Genomic DNA, 21,937 nt, shown 5'->3' with positions numbered 1-21,937 from the left:
CAATATAAATATTCTTGACTCCACCACTGATAACTGACACATTCACACAAGATAGGTGAGGTGTCTTGCCTAAGGTTCTCTGAACAGTAATAGTCATTTAATTGCGTCCTTGTACACCTGTGGAATATTTTTCCAACTTTGAACATTATGCCTACATTTTTAGGTGTATATAGAAATACCTTTAATTTTGTTTTTACTCTAAATGTCCGCTGTAATTCACTTGTCTTGTCATTCCTGAGGGTGTGTCATATTATGTCTACCTCTGCAGCTTGCTCCACAGACACTGATGCTACTGTAAGCTGTTCTCATTCCCCCAAAGGAAGTTCAGACCTCTCTCTCTCTCCTGGCTCTCCATCGCTCTATTTCCTTTTACTCAGAATCCACTGCTCTGACCCGCGCTGTAGAGAAAAGGCCTTCTGAGCTCTGGGCCACACTGGTCTCAGGAAAACCCATGCATTTGCTACGTAGGCTAAGGCTGGGCTTTATACAGTAGGTGTCTTGTTATAAGGCGATGCTTTTTATATCGTACATGCCAGTGGGACGTCCTGTCAGGGAATCTGGACCAGAGCACTACATGGAGCCTGTTCACCTCTGGTTTGCCAGCTGACAGCCCAGTGACCACATGTACACACGCTGAATACTGAGTAACATTAAATATATGACTACTGTAATGTTTAATGTTACAGAGCAAACTTCTTTTCCAAATGGACAGGCCTGTTCACTCTATGACATATGTGATCAATCTTTTTTACGGAAGGGATACGATTTCCAATGCAATTTCACAAGAACCGCTATCACAGTCCAAGTCGTAAAAACTGGGCTAAAAGTCAACAGCTGTAAAATGAAGGCTAAATAAAATGTAACTCTAACAAACATTTATCCATTGTTATTTTTGGTGCTATTAAGAAAAGCAATGGATAATGTGTAAGATTTAACTTAGATCATCAACAACTTACATTATAACTAAATAATTGTTATAGGTTTCCATATAGGGTCCATGTACACATAATTTTTCCAATAGCCTAGTGATGCATACATGTTCTAACTCATTTAATATATAACACAATTTTATTCGTCTTTAAAAAAAACTATAAATAAAAGCTGGAAGTATTTTTGCCCCACACACACACATCGGGCTCACATGCCAAATACAGTATGAAGTAAGTAAGTGTAAACCAGCACCGTTTGACTGGTTGAACTCCTAGCTGCTTGTAAACAGAGTGTAGCTGTAATGATGAGGACTCACCCACCTCTCCCCTCTGCCTCAGCCCCAGTGCATGTGTGAAGGGTACGGTCCAGTGGAGGCCTTCCTGGTGCGGCCCACAGCCAGCTCCCGCTCTGCTCCACTGCTCCAAACACGACCACAACAGAGGCCCGCAGTGTGCTCTCTGTGGCAGCTCTCCATCACAGCCGTGCATGACCAGGCCCAGGTCCACAGCTGTTTTAGGCCTTTCCCACGAGCCTCTCATCAGCTGCACTGTCGCCATCCCTAAACAATGCACTCCACAGGGGGCGCTCAAACCTTGTTATCAGGGCTGTAATCACCTTGCACTGATAGTCAAAGCACCAGTCAATTGTGTCTGTGATCTTGTTTGACTTTTCTTACTTTACATGTCATTCGGACAATTACGCCAACCAATACAAAGATTTTGGATAAGAGCTGGCTGAACTGGGAAGATGTCTTTTAAACCAAACACTGAGGTCAAATGGGGCTTCTTGTTTGACTTGAGAAAATATGGTGGCTCTGGTGTTTGCCAGAGTGTGAAATCACATATTTTCCAGCAACAGTTACGCCCAAATCTCACTATACACTATATTTATAGAAAGCAGAGCCATGGTGTTGGTGCTGGGGAAGCTAAACATGCAGAAATAATACACACTGTGGGGATTTCAGGATATAAAATGAGTTGTTAGTTAGTTTTAGTAACAAGTATCTACACACTCAGTCAGTGTTGTTATAATAATGCTGTAGAATTTCCTGATGCTCCTATTGCTTTGAATCTTTAGTTTACATAAATGCCTGTTGTAGTGACCCCTGGAAGAATGCAGTTAAGGATTTCAAACGGGTTAGACTCATACTACGCTCTAGTCTAGACTTTAACATTGTTAGTCATAGTAATGCACAGGACAAGGGGTCGAGTCACAATGAGCTTTTTATTTAAAAGCACATGTATTAGAGCTAAGTACATTTAGCAGAACAACAGCATTACTACTATTCTTTTGTACAAAAACAAGACAATACAAAAATAACTAATATTGAATTTTAATACAATTGTGGGTGTATTTATTTTGATGCATAATAAAAACTAATACAAACTACAATAGTTTATTTTTCTAGATACAAAAATCTGTCAATCGATGCTTCGTAAGCAGCATTTTGTAAAGAACACAGGTCTGTAATAGTGGATATATCTAAACATGTTAAAAACAATATTTTACAGAGTTTAGTTTAGTGATCTATACATTATTTATATATTTATAAAAAGTGATGAAATGATAGGACGGACTATACGAGGAGAAGATGTGCAACATGGTGGATTGTGTTGGAGTTTATCTGATGTAAACAAACAGGGTTTGTGTGTGTGGTATTGTACAAATGTTAGTGATTATACGGGACGTCCCAAAAGAAAGGAAACAAAAGATCCACAGTTTTTAGACCGATGACACACACACATTCACACATACATCATACGCCATGGGACAGAGTGCGCAAGAGGTTTCATTTGACACTTAGTTTGTCACTGGGGTTCACTTCACAAGGCACACGTATGTACACACACACACACACATACACACACGTCCATTGCCGATGAGTGATTGGGCGGGTGAATGAGGGCCCTTCCCTGCCAGCGGAAAGAACCCACTTCATCCCAAAGTAAAATGTGCCAGTTTAAGCTCCAAAGCATCAGCCTCTTTCCATGGCGACAGATCCAAGCACTTCACTGTAAGCACATGCCCCTGTCCCATTTAGGGAGAGGAACACAGGGGTCCCGCACCAGGAGGGACAGGGCACAGCCGCGCCCCTCCTCTGAAGGCGCTAGGACCGGACAGCTTAATGATCTGACTGCATTCTTCCACAGAATATACCCCCCCCCTTTTTAACTAAACCTCAAGAAATGCAACATCCCGAGTTAAGGCTGCTCCGAAGATCCACCACAACATCTTGAAGTGCTCATGTAAAAACACTGAAATGTTGGCTTCTGTTTTTATATTATTTACGAAAAAATATTAAGCTTTTGAAGTTGTAGATTTGCTTTGATTAGTTTTGTTATATGGGCATCATCAAGAACTGTTGCAGTGAGACCTCTCAGGCAGCAAGTGGTGATGGACAATGAACTTTAAAAAAACAAAAAAAACAGTGCTATAAGTTACAATTTCTATACTGTTAATATTTCTATGCTGCTTAATATTGCAGTATATCCTTCCCATAGCTTAAGGAAGTTGTTGTCCTATGGTGTTTCAAGGCCACAGAGTTCACAGGGAGAGTGGGCATCATTCTCTCCTGAGGCAGCGGGTTTGACTCTTCATATTTTATAGTCTTTTCTTCAAGTGATTTGCCTTCATGTGGTCAAAACTTCGGTCACACTTCCGCGCCCGCGTCTCTGCCTGTCAGGTCAACAATTCATTCATTTTCTTCAATATTTTGTGCTCAAAAACAATGGGCTCAAATGTAGATTAGTAGTTAACATAATGGTTATATAAGGAGTCTTGATAGTGAGAGTGGACTCTGCTGTGCAAATCTCAAATGCGACACCGCGGCCCATTGAGAAGCAGCTATAGTCTCTCGTCGCTACATTCTACTGTCCGATGTGAGGTGAGCGGCGCCCCCAATTGGCTCCTTGCTCCGGGGGGAAGAGGAGGGCTCAGACCATATTGTGGTGGTTGTTTCTGTCGATGATGTCAGATGAAGGCAGGAGTTCTTTCTTGATGGGTGACGGAGGGGGCGTGGTCGGCTTCACCCGCGGCTTGAACAAGTCAGAGACATAAAAGACCTGGAAAACACGCAGGAGGAGGAGAAGGTGAGATACAGACATGGAACGAATGAATGTACTAGGCCATTGCAAGTTAAAACTAGTATTAGTATATCAGTGTTTTTTTTTTTAGGTTTAGCTATGCATTGTTGTACATTCTTTTAATACTACTGGGGTAACCTGTTAGGAGGAGCAGTGAGAGCCAGAATTCTAGTTAGGTCTCTAGCTGGAAGATTTTTTTCTTTTTTTGTTTTCAGGTAAATAAATATTAGATGCCTCAAACTACAAAACCCATACCATGTATTTTATGTGCACTTATAAAAAAAGCAAATCAATCAATTCCAGATACTTGAAGGTAGTAAACCTGGCTCTATTGATTGCTGAGCTGGTACACAACCATTAACTTTGACGTGAACTCGCTATGGGAATACTGATATACCGTAATAATTTGAAACAACTTTATGAACCAAATAATCTTGAGTCAGTCTCACTATTACTCAAAAACAAACGTGCCCAGTCTAATTTTCCTATGGGGTAATGTGTTACATCACTCTGCCAAAGAAAGGAAAAAGTCCCTTAGACACAATTTGTACAGTCTTCTAATCTCACATTTGCATTGCTGAGTAAGGTATGACTTTAGTGTAGCTCAGCCTATATCAACAATGACTTCCTCTCAACTCAACCCAATCCCCTATTCACCAAAATATGGTGGTGGTTTCCCCTTTTCTTATCAGCCCAGACCGTGACATCAGTCCAAGGGCAGTGTACATTATGAACATGACGGAAAATTGTCAAAAAATGTCTTCCTGGGCTGGGAGTGACATCACAAGTCAAACAGGAAATGGGCATGGGTGGACAGGAAGAAGGACTATGGAGCGTATAGTTCACTGTACCAGCCTTTTCATGTACAGAGGTCAACCGTGGCCACAAGACATAATTATATCGTCGCCTAAACGTATTTAAACACTATTTCGACATGATTTTTGACTTGATTATTCATTCAAATGTCCTTATTTCCTTCCACTGACTCAATTGAACTATTGTCTAGAGTGCAAAGATAGGACATAACAAGCTCCATTCATAAACATAATACAATAAGTTGCTCTATGGGAGCCTGACATTTACAGGCCACAATCTGACTTTTTACAGTTGACATTTGGCCCATGATGTCATCAAAGGTTGACAGCTCTTTTCAGTTTGTAATAGCTTCTTAGTCAGTATTACAAATTTAGTGTTATATATAATTAAAGAGACAAGTCATATGAGGTAATGATAAACTATTTTAGACATATTTTGTACATTTTTCAACTTTGACCTTACCCTGTAATGCTAATCACCAGCCTACTGCTTTGTCTTACATAGAGCTCTATTGTTGTGTGTTACAACCACAAATACGCCAAGTTTATAGCCCATAGCATGTGTCTAATAATGTTTCCATAAGAGCTATTAAACATCAGTAGTGACACATAAAAGCGCTTAGTCATAGAGGAAACTCGCAGGAAGCATGAATATCTGAAAACCAGCACACTGTCTCATACGACTGGAGGGGTTCTAGGAGTAGATATTATATTTATAAGCTGGTTATGTCAAATATAAAGTAATACATATTTTTTCTCTGTCAAAAGGTAGTATAAATAATATCCTCTGAGTCACAATATGACTTTTCATCATACATTTTATAGTAGTTTATGAATACAATACATTTTTCCAGATACATGACAAAAATTCTACTTTTAGTTCATAATGTAAACAAATATAAATTCCAAATGAAACATACATTAACAGTCCAAATGATTAGAATTAAAACAGTTTTAAGTTTTCAGTTCTTAGATTAATAACCAGTATCTGTGCTGGGTGACGTTAGTTGGCAAAAATCGATTCCAATGTGTGTTGCAATGCAGAACAAATTGTATCCACCCAAGTTGATGGTTAAAAGCCAAACATGTGATGACAGAACAGTTATGTGTGTTTACCGTTATTTTAGACAAAGCTCACTGTTGGCGACATGTGCATCCTGTCCTCCACAAAAATAAAAACAGGGAAATGATAGAACCTCCTCTGACTTCTTCATGCCTCAACCACCTCCGTCTGCTGTAACAAAGAGCTTTTCACAAACAAACTCTCCAAGCTTTCTCCCCAAAACAGCTGCTTCCTGTGGCCCTCAGTTCATTTGACCTTGCCACAGATGAGGACGAGAAGTAGGTCAATGCGTCTGATACAACTAATCATGTGTAGGACAGGCAGACTACACTTCCTGTTTTGGTTCCTGCTCTTTCTTTGGAGTCTGGACTTGAGACCTACATTATCAATAATCATACAGTATACCGCGATTATCTTTGTAATTTTGATAACATGACTATGGCTATATATGACTACATATATGTGTGTTACTCAAGTTGACGCAAACAGAGGTTCACTAAACGTAATTGGACCTAAGGGAAACTTTAAATAGCTATGACAACATAATCTAAAAGCAACACAATTCCTCAATGTTAATTGTATTTTTGGAGAATGCCCTTTCCACTAGACAATTGCAGCAAGAATAATTGTAGCAGAAAAATGAAAACAGTCTGATGTAGAATGGGAAAAATGCTAATTCTTGCCATGTGTTTCTTAGTACATTTTGCCTCATTGAAATCGCGTCTTGCTCACTTGATAGTTTACATGTGTTAGGTTTCTCATACACTTATAGTATAGTGTATAATTTGATTTATTTGATTCTTCAATTATTACAGTTAGTTGGTTTAAAAATGTGTGGTTCTTTGTGTATGTGTGTGTGGGTTTTTTGTGATTCCATTTTATTTTTCAATTTTCCTTTAAAGATGTGGACCATTTCTAGTGTTGCGTCCACCACCTGCTCTCTCCATGGAAATTTTACTGCTTTGTTTAATTTTCCACAGGATAGATTAAACCTATTTATCACAAGGGAGACACGCAGGTTACGGCACTACGCTACATTACAAGTCATATCTGTGGAGAGTTGCCTCTAGCCAGGCTGGCACCACCTAGTGCCTCCACTCATTTTAATTTCTCTCCAGCAACTAGGTCAGGAATCAGAATACACTAGATGGTTCGCAAAAACCTAGGAAGTGCGAGTTTGGGCACCAGCCAATCAGCAAAGAGCCATACATTCTCTGTTGGCAACGACTCCCAAGATCGAGGATTTAAAGCCGGGAACAAAGAGAATGTTTGCTGAATTTTATCAAGGGGAAAGATGTTATTGCCCTTCTTCCTACGAGATTTGGGAAAAGCTTAATATACCAGTTAGCCCCATTAGCGGTGCATTACATACATCATGACCAAATTGATTGGTTAAATTAAAAAAAAGTACCTGCCTAATGTCGAGCGAACGAATTCTATTGCTGCGAGGTTTCTACGAAGTGAAACCGGATGATGAATCAGGCTAAATTGCCCGTAATGAATAAATGCAAGATGGAAATGTTTAAAATCATACCAAGGAACATTCCAGGCAAAGCAATAACATCTCCATGGAAACCTTTTTTGGAAATGTCAGGGTCAATATGTCCCACAATGAAAAGTGATTAGAATAGACTTGATAAGATTATAGACATTTTTACTGCTGTTTAACATAACAAGGTTTAAGGGATTAATAAGCAAACCTGTACATTTTGATTTACGAGCTTTGGATGACTATACTTTCGTACGTCATAACCTTCAAACCCCTCCCTTTCTTCACCTCCCTCTTGTGCTGTCAGCTCTTTTTCGCTGCGCTGCTTATTGGGCTAAAGCTAAAGTGGTCGCAGATGTGTGTTTCTACCAAATCAGTCAAGGGGCGTCAGGGATTGTAAAAACGTGCTATGTTGCCTTGATCTGCACCAGTTTTGACCATGTATCTGAGTGTGTGCTGTGTGAGAGCGTGTGACTGTGAATACTGCGTCTTTATGTGTATTAAGTTGTCTCTGTGAGCGGGGCCTATGTGGGATAGTTGACTTGGATCGGACCCATGATCGTCTCGGGCCAAGCTGCAGACAAGGCTCCTCTCTGCTGTCACTTCTCTCCCTTCAGATGTGCATTGAAGGCTGCAGCGTGCACTTCAAAATATATGTTACCTGTCAAAGCTCATGTCTAACAGGAGCAACGCCCAGGTGAAGAACAATATAGACCGGAGTAATGTAATAATAGAAAGACATATGACAGTGTGCTGAGGCCTGTAGTAGAGAGGAACTGTTTAAAGAAATATGAATTGATAAATAAAAACTGGGACTCTAAACAAAATCGTTTTGTAGATCAAGATTAAATGTTGTTATTTCTTAAATTGTAGCTCTGGGGGTTCTTCAGAGTAGATCTCTAAAGTGTACTTTGCAACTATATTCAAAATATACAAAATTTCTGCACTGTTCTGAAATCACGCACATGGAAAAATTTTATGCTTACTATTTATTTGTTATTAATGCAGTTAAATTTGCAACAATTACCCTGTATTTGACATGTATAAGAATATTTTCATTATATTGTTATGTTATCCCAAAGTACAAACTGAGCATGGTACATAGGATGGAGTGGTAAGCTATACTTAACGTGCAAGCGCAAAACAAGTACTTCTTTGAGAAACAGACATCGACACTGGAAATCTGTTTGGTAGAGATTGTACAGACCAACTTTATAGTCTTCTGTGACTTCCCTTTTTGAGCTCAGGGTCCCTTTCCAATCCCCCAATAATCCTTGCATTTACAGAGTCGCCATTGCATGTATGCATGTAGCAGTGCCAAGGTCTGTGCAGGCGCCACCACTCCGCTCCTAAAGATTTTTATGAATCTAATCCACTCCACTGGCTCTTGTTTTGGATGGCTCCGTAAGGTCACTTATGGGTGTGCTGAAGGCTCACTGCCTGCTGTGCTGATAGAAACAGAGCCACCAAATAAAAAACTCAAAATAATTAAGAACATCATTCTTGGTTTCAAAGCCTATAGGACGCTGTCCCCTCCCCCTCCCTTTGCTATTTTTCCTCTAGACCAAATTTAATTTTCCTTGGCTCCATGAAACCCACTGTAACGATGAGGCTTACGAAAATCTTCTGGCACAGGCTCTTACGATATGTCACCAAAGTAGTCCTAAGTGGAGTACAGATTTACACATAGACACACAAAAACCAACCAAATCCAAAAGACTGTTGCCCTGGCTCCAAGCAATGTGTTCCTCATTATAGGGAATAGGATTCTCCTCACTTTAATGCCTGCAGTAAATGTGAAAAAGTTACATGGAAGATCTCCAGTGGTTACTCACAACAAGTTTGGGTTGCAGTTTCTGGCTATATATATTTTATAATACACGTGGTGTGAATTTAAATGGGTCAGGGGCAGTGTTTTTACATACAAACCACAGCTATCTGTGGCAGTAAGTTTGTTCTATTTGCCAACTTAATATTCAAGGGATATAAAACTACATTGTTACAAATACTGACATCTTTGTAACCAGAATTGCTCGACCAATCAAATGTTTGACAGCCTACATTTCAGTTTTGAACTACACATCTTACATTAATGATATGGATTAGAATGAACAATTAGTTAAAACATTCTGAAAAAAATTTATGAAGCGCATGTGGAATTTGTATAAATTAAATAAAAAGATTCCCACAGAGCAACATTCGTGTGATGCCAGGGTAGAATACATTTTTACAGTATTTATGCTAGCAAGGCTTAACTTCATGTAAAATAAAAAGATTCAAATGCTGCTGTTGTGTTCTGTATACCTGACAATTGTCCAGTGTCCATCTAAAAGCAGATATTAAGTGTGTCAGGCTGTACTTACTATGCAGTAGGCCACCAGGGCTCCCTGCACAAAGCCTGCCAGGACGTCAGTGGGGTGGTGCTTGTGGTCAGACACTCGGGACAGTCCCGTGTAGAAGGCCATCATCAGGAGGGTGAACTGGAGCAGGGGGCGGAGCAGACGAGCGCCACGCCACGTGAACCGGGACTGGAGGTAGAACTGCACACACAGAGCACAGACATGGGTCAGAGCTGGCACACACGTGAGAAAATACCTCCAGGAAATATGTACGAAGCATAATATGTAATCCACAGGTTGTTATTGATGGCTGGATCAAACGCCAAGACGTGAAATGCCCCATCACGCACACACCTGTCTGGAAATCCTCATCAAAGTCATTCGTTTCTGCACAGTTTGTAATTTTGACTTTTTAACCTTGCACCTGTGCCGTGTGTGAGAGTATAATTTTGTATCCAAATGGCAGAACATGGGAACTCTCTCTCCACACACACACACATACACAATGCCCAAGACCCTGACACGACTGGCTTCAACTCCCCAGCTGTAATAACATGACGACCACAGAGAGGACCGCTCCAATACTAACTAGCTGGCTCTTACATAGACTGCCTCGCTCCTTCCAGCACTTTGAACTTATAAAAAACAATATATATTTAAAGACAAACGGATGCACCCCATGGTTCATTTTCTGGGTCATGATAAGAATGGATCACTGGACATTATCACACTTCCAGCTGCTGCCTGTGCACTGTAGCACTGTTGTAGGCACGACCGCAGAAGCCAATACCACATCATTACCCTGACCAGAGGGAACTAAGAACCCACAACAAGACAGGACCAGACCAAATATCTATGTTCAGAGACTATTTCAAGTTTGAGTATGTTTACATTCCAGTCATAGTAATGGCATTTTGTTGTAGTTGTAGTAGTAGCAGCGTTTCCATGTACTGATTAATACAATTCATCACAATATATTTAGCATGACCACCAACATTAAATAAAGGGTTTTCTTCCTTATTTCTAGCCATTTTTTGTAATTTCATATCCCGTTTTCATCTCACAATTATTTTTTTTAAAACCAAATGCCCTATCACTTCCAGCAAAAGCACATGAAATACAGCTACTCTTATTTCTTTTTCAGTCTTACAGCAGTGAAGACAAGGTCAGTCCAGGTTCTTCAGACCTGTAATACCTCACTCTGAGCCCTAACTTCCTGTCTGCCTCTCCCATATGCACAAGCGCACACACACATACACGCACGCAGACACACATACACATGCATACAGCCCATAAAAACCTTGCTTTAGCCAAGGTCTGCCCTGCCCAAAGCTCCAGACCTGCCCCTCATTCTAACAATACCTTCAGATGACCACAGCTCCTCCTCTGAGAGACTAGAGGTATGTAGTGCTCTGAAAATCACGTTTCCTCCATGACACTTGAATCATTGTTGTGGAGAAGAAGGAAACAGGGGAAGACATACGCCCATCCCCTCCAGACACTCCTCATTCTGGGGGAACATGTTTGAACATCAGGCTTCCTCAGGTACAAGGCTGGGTTAAGTACTGCCAACAATAACGTCTTTTGTGTCCAATAATGATAATGAATAAGAGATAACCTGTCAAAATTGTTGAAGTTGGCATTAAATTGTCAGAAAACACAACATGAGTTTTTCCATTCAAAACATATAAGATTTATGTTTTAAATTGTTATTCACAGTCAAAAGCTGTAACTCACTGATAGAATAAAACCAAATATTTCATTGATTTTGAATATAATAAAGTCGAGATATATTAGAGAAGTCATAATTACTTAAAAAAAATTCTTAGTTTGCAATAATCCAAATCATTTCTTTTTAAAATAGCAATAGAAATATTTGTAAGTGTACTGCTTAACATATGCTCATGCTCAAATAATGACTTTCATGTTTGTAATGATAAACAAATGATAACAAGTTATAACATTGTTGGACATGATTAACATGCATGCATACTGCCCTAGTTTGAACTCTGACTTAGTAAACAAGACCTGTCAATGAATTTATCTCAATGAAGGGCATTGACCTAGCCAAAATAACCAGCTCGTCCTGATTCAGCAGCAGAACTTCAGTCTGTGATAAGACCATGCCCCAACCGCCTTCCCCTTTTCAAACGGCTTCCTTCACAAGGCCATTCAAACAACAACCTCAGGAACTTTGACACTGTGGCCTCTCTGTTTCTCTGCTGTTTCCCAAATAGTTTAAAGTGAGGAAAACAACAATAAAACCCCAAAACAGCAAAACAACTAAAGGAATCTCTTTACATTTACAAAGTGGTTACTGGTTTAGAGAGGCATGTAGACCAGTCATATCGTTCTTTCAAAGTGATGGTGTTAAAAAGAATGGTTTTGTTCCAGTCCCCTGTTTTCAGTTTACACCACACTGTGACAGAAATGCATAGCAGTGGTTGAATGACTTGTATTTAAGACTTTGGCTTTCTCAGTAACAATACCAAAGCGGCAGAAATGTGCTTTGTTTAAAATTATCCGGTATTAATAAACATCTCAGGTCATTTCTGGTGAAGAGTGAAAAAAAGACACGCGATGAGAACATAGACCAAACAGAAGATAGCTGATAAGAAACCACAGCGCATGCTTTGTCTGCGGTTATAACTGCACCACCTTTCCATGAGGATGTAACTGATGCACGGCAAAACCACAGAGTAAAATGTGTATGTGTCAGCTACAGGAAATTAAAGTAGCTACTGTCACGACATCTTCACAACTGTCACTATCAATTTTCTGAATTACGCTTAAGGTTGATAGGGGTAAAACATTTCAATGAATTAACTATGCATGGGTTTCTGAATGATGAAATTAAGACAGCTGCAATAACTATTAACAAATTAAAACTAAATATTATATCATTTGAATGGTCCTTCAAGCTTAAAACCATGCATGCATACAGTACCTTGCACCTCGATCCTATTTTGAATTAATAAGATGGGAAACAAGAAGAGGAAAGTTATCTTAATAAAAATCTGAATTATTTTATTAAGAGAAAGTACATGGGTATTTTTTCAAGGCAAGACCCTGTATTACGATTGGCTAGTTAGGGGAAACTGTAATAAGTCATATTCATATCTCTGGCCTGGCTCGCCCCGTTTAAACATTCACAGATCCTATTAAAATATTTTAAATGAAACAGAAGATGATTCAAAATGTGAAAAACTTCAAAAGGTTATACAAAAGGTTACGGAGTGTATATGTGACTTGTGTCTGTGCAAACCATTTATGACATTAAGATCTATTATGTAATAATTTCTCATGTAAAGCAATAGCCTATTAAATGCCTTGTGAAAATCATTACTAGCTATGAGCGATTTGCTTCAGATTTACGGTGTTTATTTGGTTTCATATTGTGGCTGTGGCCGTTGTTATGGAAACACAATCTGCATGAAAACAATAATTTGAACTATTGATGTGAAGTAAGAGGACTGGCAAAAACAAAGGATGCCGTGGATTTTTGTTCCACTGGGAATGCCACCTCTATTGGGTTGTGTTTTTGGTTTTACATTTCCAAAACATAACATTCATTCTCTCCTCGGTGTCCTCTGGCCGGAGTCCTGGGCTATAGCCGCAGCTGGAACACTCGCTCTTATGTCATTCTGTGGTCTGGACGCTTTGGGTGAAATTTCCCTTCTTTTCATTCACCAAATCTGTTCCTATGGCCTGACCAGAGCCATGGGTCAGAGAAAGGCTGGGAATTACCCTCTGCACCTCTGCAATATGGCAATACGGTCTACCAAATCTAATACGGGGGGGAAAAAATGGATTCCAAATTTTATGATTTCATTTTCATTTACAGGAAAACGGCAAGTAATTTGGAGTCTTTGGGACTGACAATCACACTCTTATTCAAGCAAGTTAGCATAACTAATTCCCATAACACAAGAACTGACAGCTGAACGCTCTAATATTGGAAATGTACTGTAATATTTTCTTATTCTGAGTGGAAAAATTAAGTCTAATAATCAAAAGAGAGATAATTCTGCATATGAAATTGAGATGACATGCACAGAGGAGGCAGGGGGATTGTCAAAAGATACAGAAATAGATAAAGACTATAAATTCTACCATAAATGATAAGAAAAAGCAGGCAGCCATTTGCAATAAGACTGTTTGAATCAGTGCAGTGTGCAGAGAGTCAGGTCCCAGCGGACAGCCACAACAGGTGGGAGGGACAGAGGCAGGACAGGAAGTGCACACCCAGCTGCGCTCAGACAAAGCAGGTGGAGCGCATCCATCCCTTACGTCCTTGGGTGCATTCCATTTCTGTTCTCTGCCTCCTCGAAGCCTCAGCTCCTCACTCCCTCAGTTGTAGTCCCCACCCACAAAGAGGATAGAGCCATAGCGGAGATGAGCAACTTGTTTTCTGTCAGTTCTTTCCTCAGCGGATGAGATTAACTGTTGAGGAATCAAGGAGTTGGGAGTGGAAGGAAGCAAGTGAACAGACATGGGATGCACGCGCTCTGTCCAGGGAGATAGAAGAATAATCAAGCTCTTGTAAATGAGGACAGAGGAAGTGATTCAGATGTTTGTATAGTTTGACAGTCCCTTGATAAAGACCATCCTCCTTTAGTAAAATGTGTGTGTCTTTGTTTAACTGTTCTTATAAAAAAGGGGGAAAAACATCAGCATTAGTCAGAGCCAACCTCACACAAGATGCTTGTTTTAATTGAAGTGTACGAGGGACTTTTGGGGCTTGAATCATCAATGGAGAGACAGACATTAAGTAATTTATGTGTCCTTGTACATTGTAAGGTGAAGTTTATGGGTGCAGAGTACTTTAAACTCAATCTCTGATACTTTAAAGTGTTTCGAACTCAATTTCGATACTAACGGATAGATTTGATACTCAATACCAATTCTTGATGATAATAAAACACACTGCTCATCATTTTGTAGCTATTCAGGAAAGGTTCATTTCTGTCCTGTCAATGTGACTTTCATCAGTGTCTGAATTTCGATACTTTTGACAACCCAATAACTTTATCGTGTTACTTTTTATATGCTGATTTTTGTCTTTGTAAAGAGTGAGGCTTAGACCAGATAAGTCAAAAACAGTATTCAAATATATATATAGTTTTTACACAACCTCAATGCATTTAAATAAAGAACAAACATAGATATAAGTACTTACGGCCAGGTAGAGCATGGTGTACATCGAAAAGGATGCGTGTCCTGAGAAGAATGATTTCCTACAGTGAAACAAAACAGAAGTCTCTCTTAGTTTTCAGGCATTAATAAAGTTTCCTGGGTTGAATGAAGCCAATGGGGTGATACTGACCTGGCCTCCTGCACCTCACTCTCCTTTCCGGTGCACGTGTACTGGGTGATGTATCCCATAGAGCAGTCGATGGTGGAGAAATCTGGTTTACACACATCTAAAAAGTGCGGCCTCATTCTGCCAACAGACACTTTGGCAATGTCCGTGAATGACTGGCTGATAGCACAACCAAATATGAAGACTCCCATCTGTAAGATAATGTAGAGTTGAGTTATCTTAAGATAGCCAGGAAATTAGCAGTTTGTTTCTATGTTAATGAAATGTATAGTAACCTGTTTGTATAGGGCTGCCACATATGGATTACCAATAAAAGACTTGGTTCCTTCATGAAGCTGATGAATTCTGAAACATTCTCCAATCACAATCTACAAAATAATTACAAACATTAGAGACAGAACATCAGCTAGATATGACAAACAAATATTACACCAATCAGGCATAACATTGTGACCAGTGAAGGGCCCATATTACGCTAATTTCTGATCTGTTATAATGTTTCCTCATCACAAACATGCCTGGAGTTGTGTTTTGTTTCATTCTCACATGTTTAACACACAAGCCCTGCATATTTAGGCTGAGAAAACACTCTGTTCCACCTTGTGATGTCATGTGGTAATACAGGAAGTGCTCCATTGTGTTTTAAATTCCAAACACCTTCACTAGAATCATTTGGATAATATCAGCACTGGAATTTTCAGTCTCTACTGAAGTTAAGGTAAAAGGTAGCTGTTAACTTGAAACTACCACTATATAAACTACCACTACATCACATCACAAGGTAGAGCAGAGAATTTTATGCTTTGGAGATGTAGACAGACTATTAATCAAAGGTATCTTAAACATGTGTGAATGAAACAAAACATAAATCCAGGTATGTTTTTGAGGAGGTAACAACATTGTAACACTGCTTAAAGTTCACCAGAATCCATTTTGTCTAATACAGGACTAACTTACACCTCTCCATGGTCATAATGTTAAGCCTGCTCAATGCAAATAAAAAAGTATTGCATAATTGTTCTTGCAAATACAGTATATCTGATACCCATGCAAAGTTTGAGTGCGTATCATGCAGCAGCTTCTCAAAGTGGACATAGCACATGAAGTCAGGATAATATTTGACAGACACACACAGACAAACCAAGACACAACATGGAGTGAGAGTGGCCTGCCTTTCCCTCAGGCAGTCGGAATGGGTGAAGTGGTGATGGCGGATTGATGGATATGATGGGGAACAAAAACCAAACATACAATCTGACTTGAAAGCAACATGGCTCTCACTGGTGGTTATGGTCTGGGGTCATAGGGCGTAACTTTGACTCGCGCAGTATTCGAGCCAGGTGGTTTTAAGTAATGTGGGCCCCCTCATGTACACCACAGTAGCCCTGGAGGTATGGACATGTCAATCATAACTGTAGCAGCTCTGTATCTATCAGACTGATGGGGTGCTGCAGCTAACCACATCTCTACTTCCTTCCTCTCTCCACACAAGGGCCCAGTCTCTGCCCGGATCCAAAACATCGAGGGAGTCCAGGAGTCAGGCCGAACCGCAATATTGGGATTTTAGATATCATTCAGCACAGTTATTTGCATTACTTGGATAGGCTTGATAAAAATCTTGCTTAACGATTTTACAATGCTAACAAGATAAGAAAACATTAAGAGTTATTTTTGCAACTGATGCTAATTGAGCTAATGTTATATCTGAAAATGAATATTCAGTCAGGAAGTAATTTTTGTATATGGCAAGGTAGTGAAATAACCAAAAATAGTGGGTTTTCATTGTTTTTTTTTCTGGTGGTTTAAGCTACTGAGTGATTCTGTGTCCAATTTTGACTAGATAGTTGGCCTACAGACATTGTTAAATCATTATGTCAGGAGTAAATTTGATGTCACTTAAAAAAGGATGATTTGAATGACATTTAGTTAGAAGGTCTAAGTTTGTCTGTTTACGCTGATTGTGAGGCTCTCCTGTCAATGGGGTTGTCAGCTGGTGGGCCCAACGCCAAAGAAAGTATAAGCGTGTGTGTGCTATTGTATCATTGTTTCGATCTGGGTTACAGATTAGACCCACAAGGGAGTAAAGCTGCTTGGATATGTTTATTTACCTTGTCAACATTAAAATCAAACCTTTCTTTTGCTTGCCCTGAGCTTTTTCCTTTGTCGACAAGATTTAGAAAAAGAAATAATGTTACAGTTACTATAGGCCCATATGACAGTGGAAAATTGTCTGTCTGGGTAGGTCTGTAGTGGAGAACCGCTGGGATTTCCCTCAGTGTGGAGATAAACATAGGCAGACCTGAGCCGAGCGCGTGGATACGTGGATGTGTGAGTACGCTAAAGGCAGGAGACGCTGTTAATGGAGTGCAGCTGTGTCAGACACGCCAGCACTGCCACACGTGAACACCAGAGGCCCCCACATAACATCAGGGAGGGAGGGGTCAGACTACTGTATATAGTGTATGTTTTTAAAGTGGTGCTAAAGCTGGTTTGAATCACCGCAATTGACACTTGATGACTGTCCTATTGATTTGGCATAGGTTTCATATCAATGTCCTTAAGTGTGCAAATCTCAGTTCTTTTACCAGGCTTGGGAATGGTACAAAATTGCACTGGCTTCTATCTTTCTCTGGCTGCACTTACTAATATGTAGTGCTATGGTTGACTAAAGAAATTTTGGTTGACTAAAGACATGTCCTGTGGATCAATTAGTCGACTAAAAAGGCGGTGTGTGTATCTGATCTGGCACTAGAGTACATGCAAAAACAACTATTTATACAAACAAGTACCAGGAACTGTGTATTTTAATTTCCCAAAATCAAACTCACTCCATAACTTTTCCTTTTCGCTGGTGTCCCATATAAGTCCTTATAATCTAAATGTTAAAAATAATTAGTCGACTAATACAAATTTTGGGTGATCAAGACTCCATTGACCGATTCATGAACTAAGAACATGGACTAAGAACCTGAGCCATACTAACACGTTTGTGATTCTGCTGGAAGACAGAACTTTTAGCTATATTGCAAATACATGACTTTGATTCATGCCCTAAGGATAAAGTTTATAATGGTAAAACAAAACTAAGAAGAAAGGTGCTTTATTGTCCCCATAGGGAAATTTGTGCAATTGAGCCAATACACATGGCAATGAGCTTAATCATTTAATATGCTTGAATTGTCCAAATTTCTTGGCTTAGCTCACATGTATGAGAGGATATTTTAATAGCTTAAATACTGGCACTTCAAGACACCAATTCATATTGCAACCTTTTACTGAATATCTGTTGGTAATGGAAATAATAAAAAATTTTTTTATAGTACTGCACGACTAGGTTTAACTCAGGCTTAATCTAAGTCTTAGCGCCACGTTGAGTCCCCTGCCTGTAAATATTTCTCCTATACGGTCCCAGTTCTAATGGACATGTCATTAGCACATGTTTCCACCAGACAGGAGGACCCCCTAATCCTTTGGCACTCCACTAAAGCCATTACTGTGCAGAAATAATGAGAATAATATAGTCTATAAGCCAGCCCTATAGCCTAGAGCAGCTACAGTATGGACACATACGGGCGTCGCACAGAGGCGGTCCTGCACGGCAGCCTGTAAAAGTGTCTTTGGTCTCAGTAGCATGCGCGCGTCACCACACACACTTCCTACTGTCGCTTTGGGGGGGCCCTTTTACTGCTACTGGCTCTTAGAGAAGCCATAAAACCAGGCTCAAATGATACAGACAACAAAGGAAAGACTCGGAATGACACGAAGAACAGTCATGGAGAGACAGAGCTGCATGATACGACCCAAACGTGTGTGATGGGGCTATAAGGAGGTGTACGAGAGCTGCACAATATAATTTCGAAATAAAATATAATTTGTCAGCTGGACTGGGTTTTGGAGTGAATACTCACTACTCAGCTTCTTCAGTTTGCACAATATTACTTTTTTTTTTATAAGAATAAAGATTTATATGTTAAAAGTGTTAAGAGTTCTTCCAACGGTCCAAAGTAAAATCAAAGTAGTTTGAACTTGAAGAATATTTGTTTATTTTGGGCTTCGGTATATATTGCAGTGATCAGACAATTCCTCATTTTGGATTTCTCTTGTTCTACATTTCGCCTTGGTTAAGACCGATTTTTGTTTGTTTGTAGCCCGCATTATTATGAAGTCGTTATTGTTTGTATTATTGTTTGTATAATTTAATTTAAAATGTCAAAATATATTGCACAGCCCTGAAGTGTTGTGTAATATTAAAATGTATGGTTGCACTTACAGAGAAGATGGCAATAAGAATGCCTACTGCACAGAGCACGGCATCGCTTATGGTGTCTCCCTTTTTTTGGGGGTACCGGATGGACTCGTCCGAACAGTAAAAGCCGCGCCGGTACGGAGCTATGGTGCTAGTCTCAATGATCAGGAAAGGCAGGCTAGCTACAAGAGACAAAGACAGGGCAGTGCAGGGGGGAGAGAGGGAGAGAGGAAGGGAGGAGCAGAGGGCATAAAAGCACCAGGTCAGTGACACAGACATAAACAAACCACACCACAGGGTGCACCAGGAGCACACCACTGCTGAAGGATCATGGGTAATGTGTGTGTGGGTGTGGGGGGATATTCAGGCAGCTTCAAGCACAGAATCCATTGAGTTTTTGCATATTCTAATGTTTTGAGACAGTCTGTATTTCTGGTGTTTTACACATCAACCAACATTATCACACATAATAAAATGCCATTATGGACTTTGCCTTTTCTTTTAATTGGAATTTTTTTTTAAATGCATGAATACTGACTCTTGCAGTACTCCTGCACTGAACCAATTCTTAAACCAATATTGCTTTCATATTCTGTGCCGCTCAAAGCTGCTGTCCATCTCTCCACCCCATGATCCTTCAATCTTTGCTGTGGTTGCTCCTCAGTGGTTGCCCCATTCCACTTACAGACACTAGGGGCAGCGTTAGGCCCACACCGGTGAGCACGGCGGAGGATATGGTGCTCCTCTTGTACGGGAAGTACAGACTGGAGTCATTGCAGTAGAAACCCCTCTGGTACGGGTTGAACAGACTATGATGGAAGACCAAGGAAGGCAGCATGGCTATGTACAGTACAAATACATGGGTCAATGCATGCCAATTACTTACCTGTTTTTTTTTTTTAACATTTGAACTTTTACACAACTTCATGTCCAATCTGCCAAAATTGATTGCTGATTTGATTCTTGACATGCTTTCTTTCTTTGAAGGATACAATATAAATGTCATGGCACAGTCTGGTATGGTAAGGCTAAGGCAGAAGTTGACTTATGTCTTTACAGTGCTGAACAATGGGAGACAATGGGTTGCAGTGTGAAAATATTAGACGCTAGACAAAATTGGATCTCTTGAAGTTTTTGGGAGTATCCTGGCAACAATATATCAGATGATAATTGTATTATTTGAGGTTTAAATACCACATGATTGTAAAATGGCAGGATTATAAACAATAAACTTGGCATTCTCATATATATTGACATATTGCTCACCTATAGTATTAGAGATTTTCTACAATATGTGCTTCATTGAACATGTCTTGGTATTATGTACACTAAAACCAATGCCATACTGACCCAAACTATGCCATCACACTCCAATAGAAAATGTTCCTTTGCTGTGATCATGTACGTGTCTACCTGTGAGCTGACATTCTACCCACATCCTTTCACAGGTGTGTGTCAAACTCATTCTGAACCTAAATACTAAGTCGAAGTCTAAATACAGTGTTGACTATGCAAATCCTCTCCTGCCGCTCGTGTTGACAGTGTAACACCCAGTGATTCAGACATGAGGTTTGTCTTTTAACAGAAGTGGGATGCCCCCCTCCGCCAAGGCAAATACACCCAACATCCACAGGCCAGGGGTCCATTATGTAGGACAAAGGAACACACACATACACTCATTGGGATAGTGTCAATGCATTATGTGCTATATGGAAGAGAGTGCCATTCCAGCTATTATCGTACAGGAATAAAACTGTACAATAAACAACAAGATTACATTGAAGCTATATTAAAAAATAAGGATACACAGGTCCAGCTTTTTCAGTTTTGATACCAATTCTGATATTATACCTTTAAGTATCTGCCAATATCAGCCAAGACTAGTGCAGAGACAGAAAACATTTATTTTCTTCATACATAAATAAAAAATGGGTCCAAATGTGTTATGTAACTGTGATTTATCTCTCGTGCAACCACAGCACAGCTTTGTATAAATAAAAGTTCAAACATTGCGAGACTTTCTGGGCTGACTACAACAAGTAAACAGTCTTTTTACATCAATGTCATGTCCAACCAGGATATTCTGCCAGCATCCAATCCAGCAAATTTTCAGTATCAGCGCCAATATCCAATACCAGTATCTGATCGGTCCAGCTCTATTAGGAAATGCTATTAATTACAGTAGTGTTATGATTGTGTTTCAGCCATCTAAAGTTAACCATGCTAAGTCTTTTACGTCAGTCAAAACCTCAAAATCAAAGGACTGCAAACGTGCTAATACACTGACATACTAGACCACCCTCTTGGGGATTTGACATGTGCGAATAGAAAGAAAAACAAAAAGTTAGCCCACCCAACTATGGAACACTTTCAGAGATGACAGCACTCTTGGCATATATGACGACGACTATAGCCTTTAAGACGAGGGATTTCTCAAGACACACAGGCGTCCCATAGACACCACTGTATACATTCTCCATTAGACTACACATTAGAAGTTCCAACATGTGGTGCGTGTGGTTAGCTAACTTCACAGGGCCTGGCTGACATTTGGGTCAAAGGCACAGATCTGCTTGTGAGTGCTCTTAATTTGGTGCCATGGCCATCATCTCACCAGCACTGGGAATGAGAGATTGTGTTATGGAGAAG

General features: G+C 39.9%; 1 protein-coding gene across 2 annotated transcripts in view; it reads right to left on the bottom strand.

The window, feature by feature from the left end:
• Window positions 1-2,135: 2,135 nt before the first annotated feature.
• The window catches only part of plpp3 (phospholipid phosphatase 3), a 33,687-nt gene continuing 13,885 nt past the window's right edge, over window positions 2,136-21,937 (bottom strand). Inside the window, exons 2-7 of one of the 2 annotated variants that reach the window (XM_020918990.2) lie at window positions 19,974-20,128; window positions 15,318-15,410; window positions 15,046-15,233; window positions 14,899-14,956; window positions 9,744-9,920; window positions 2,136-3,992 (exon numbers count right to left, since the gene is read on the bottom strand). In XM_020918990.2, coding sequence (XP_020774649.1) covers window positions 3,864-3,992; window positions 9,744-9,920; window positions 14,899-14,956; window positions 15,046-15,233; window positions 15,318-15,410; window positions 19,974-20,128 — 800 coding nt within the window. In that variant the 3' untranslated portion in view covers window positions 2,136-3,863. Of the gene's footprint in view, window positions 3,993-9,743; window positions 9,921-14,898; window positions 14,957-15,045; window positions 15,234-15,317; window positions 15,411-19,312; window positions 19,471-19,973; window positions 20,129-21,937 lie in introns of both variants that reach the window. The other variant, XM_020918989.2, reaches the window with a different exon arrangement.

The sequence above is a fragment of the Boleophthalmus pectinirostris genome, unplaced genomic scaffold (assembly GCF_026225935.1).
Source record: "Boleophthalmus pectinirostris isolate CB_2022bp ecotype Guang Dong unplaced genomic scaffold, ASM2622593v1 HiC_scaffold_7, whole genome shotgun sequence".
NCBI lineage: Eukaryota > Metazoa > Chordata > Actinopteri > Gobiiformes > Gobiidae > Boleophthalmus > Boleophthalmus pectinirostris.
This window is presented reverse-complemented; position numbering and strand designations above follow the sequence as displayed.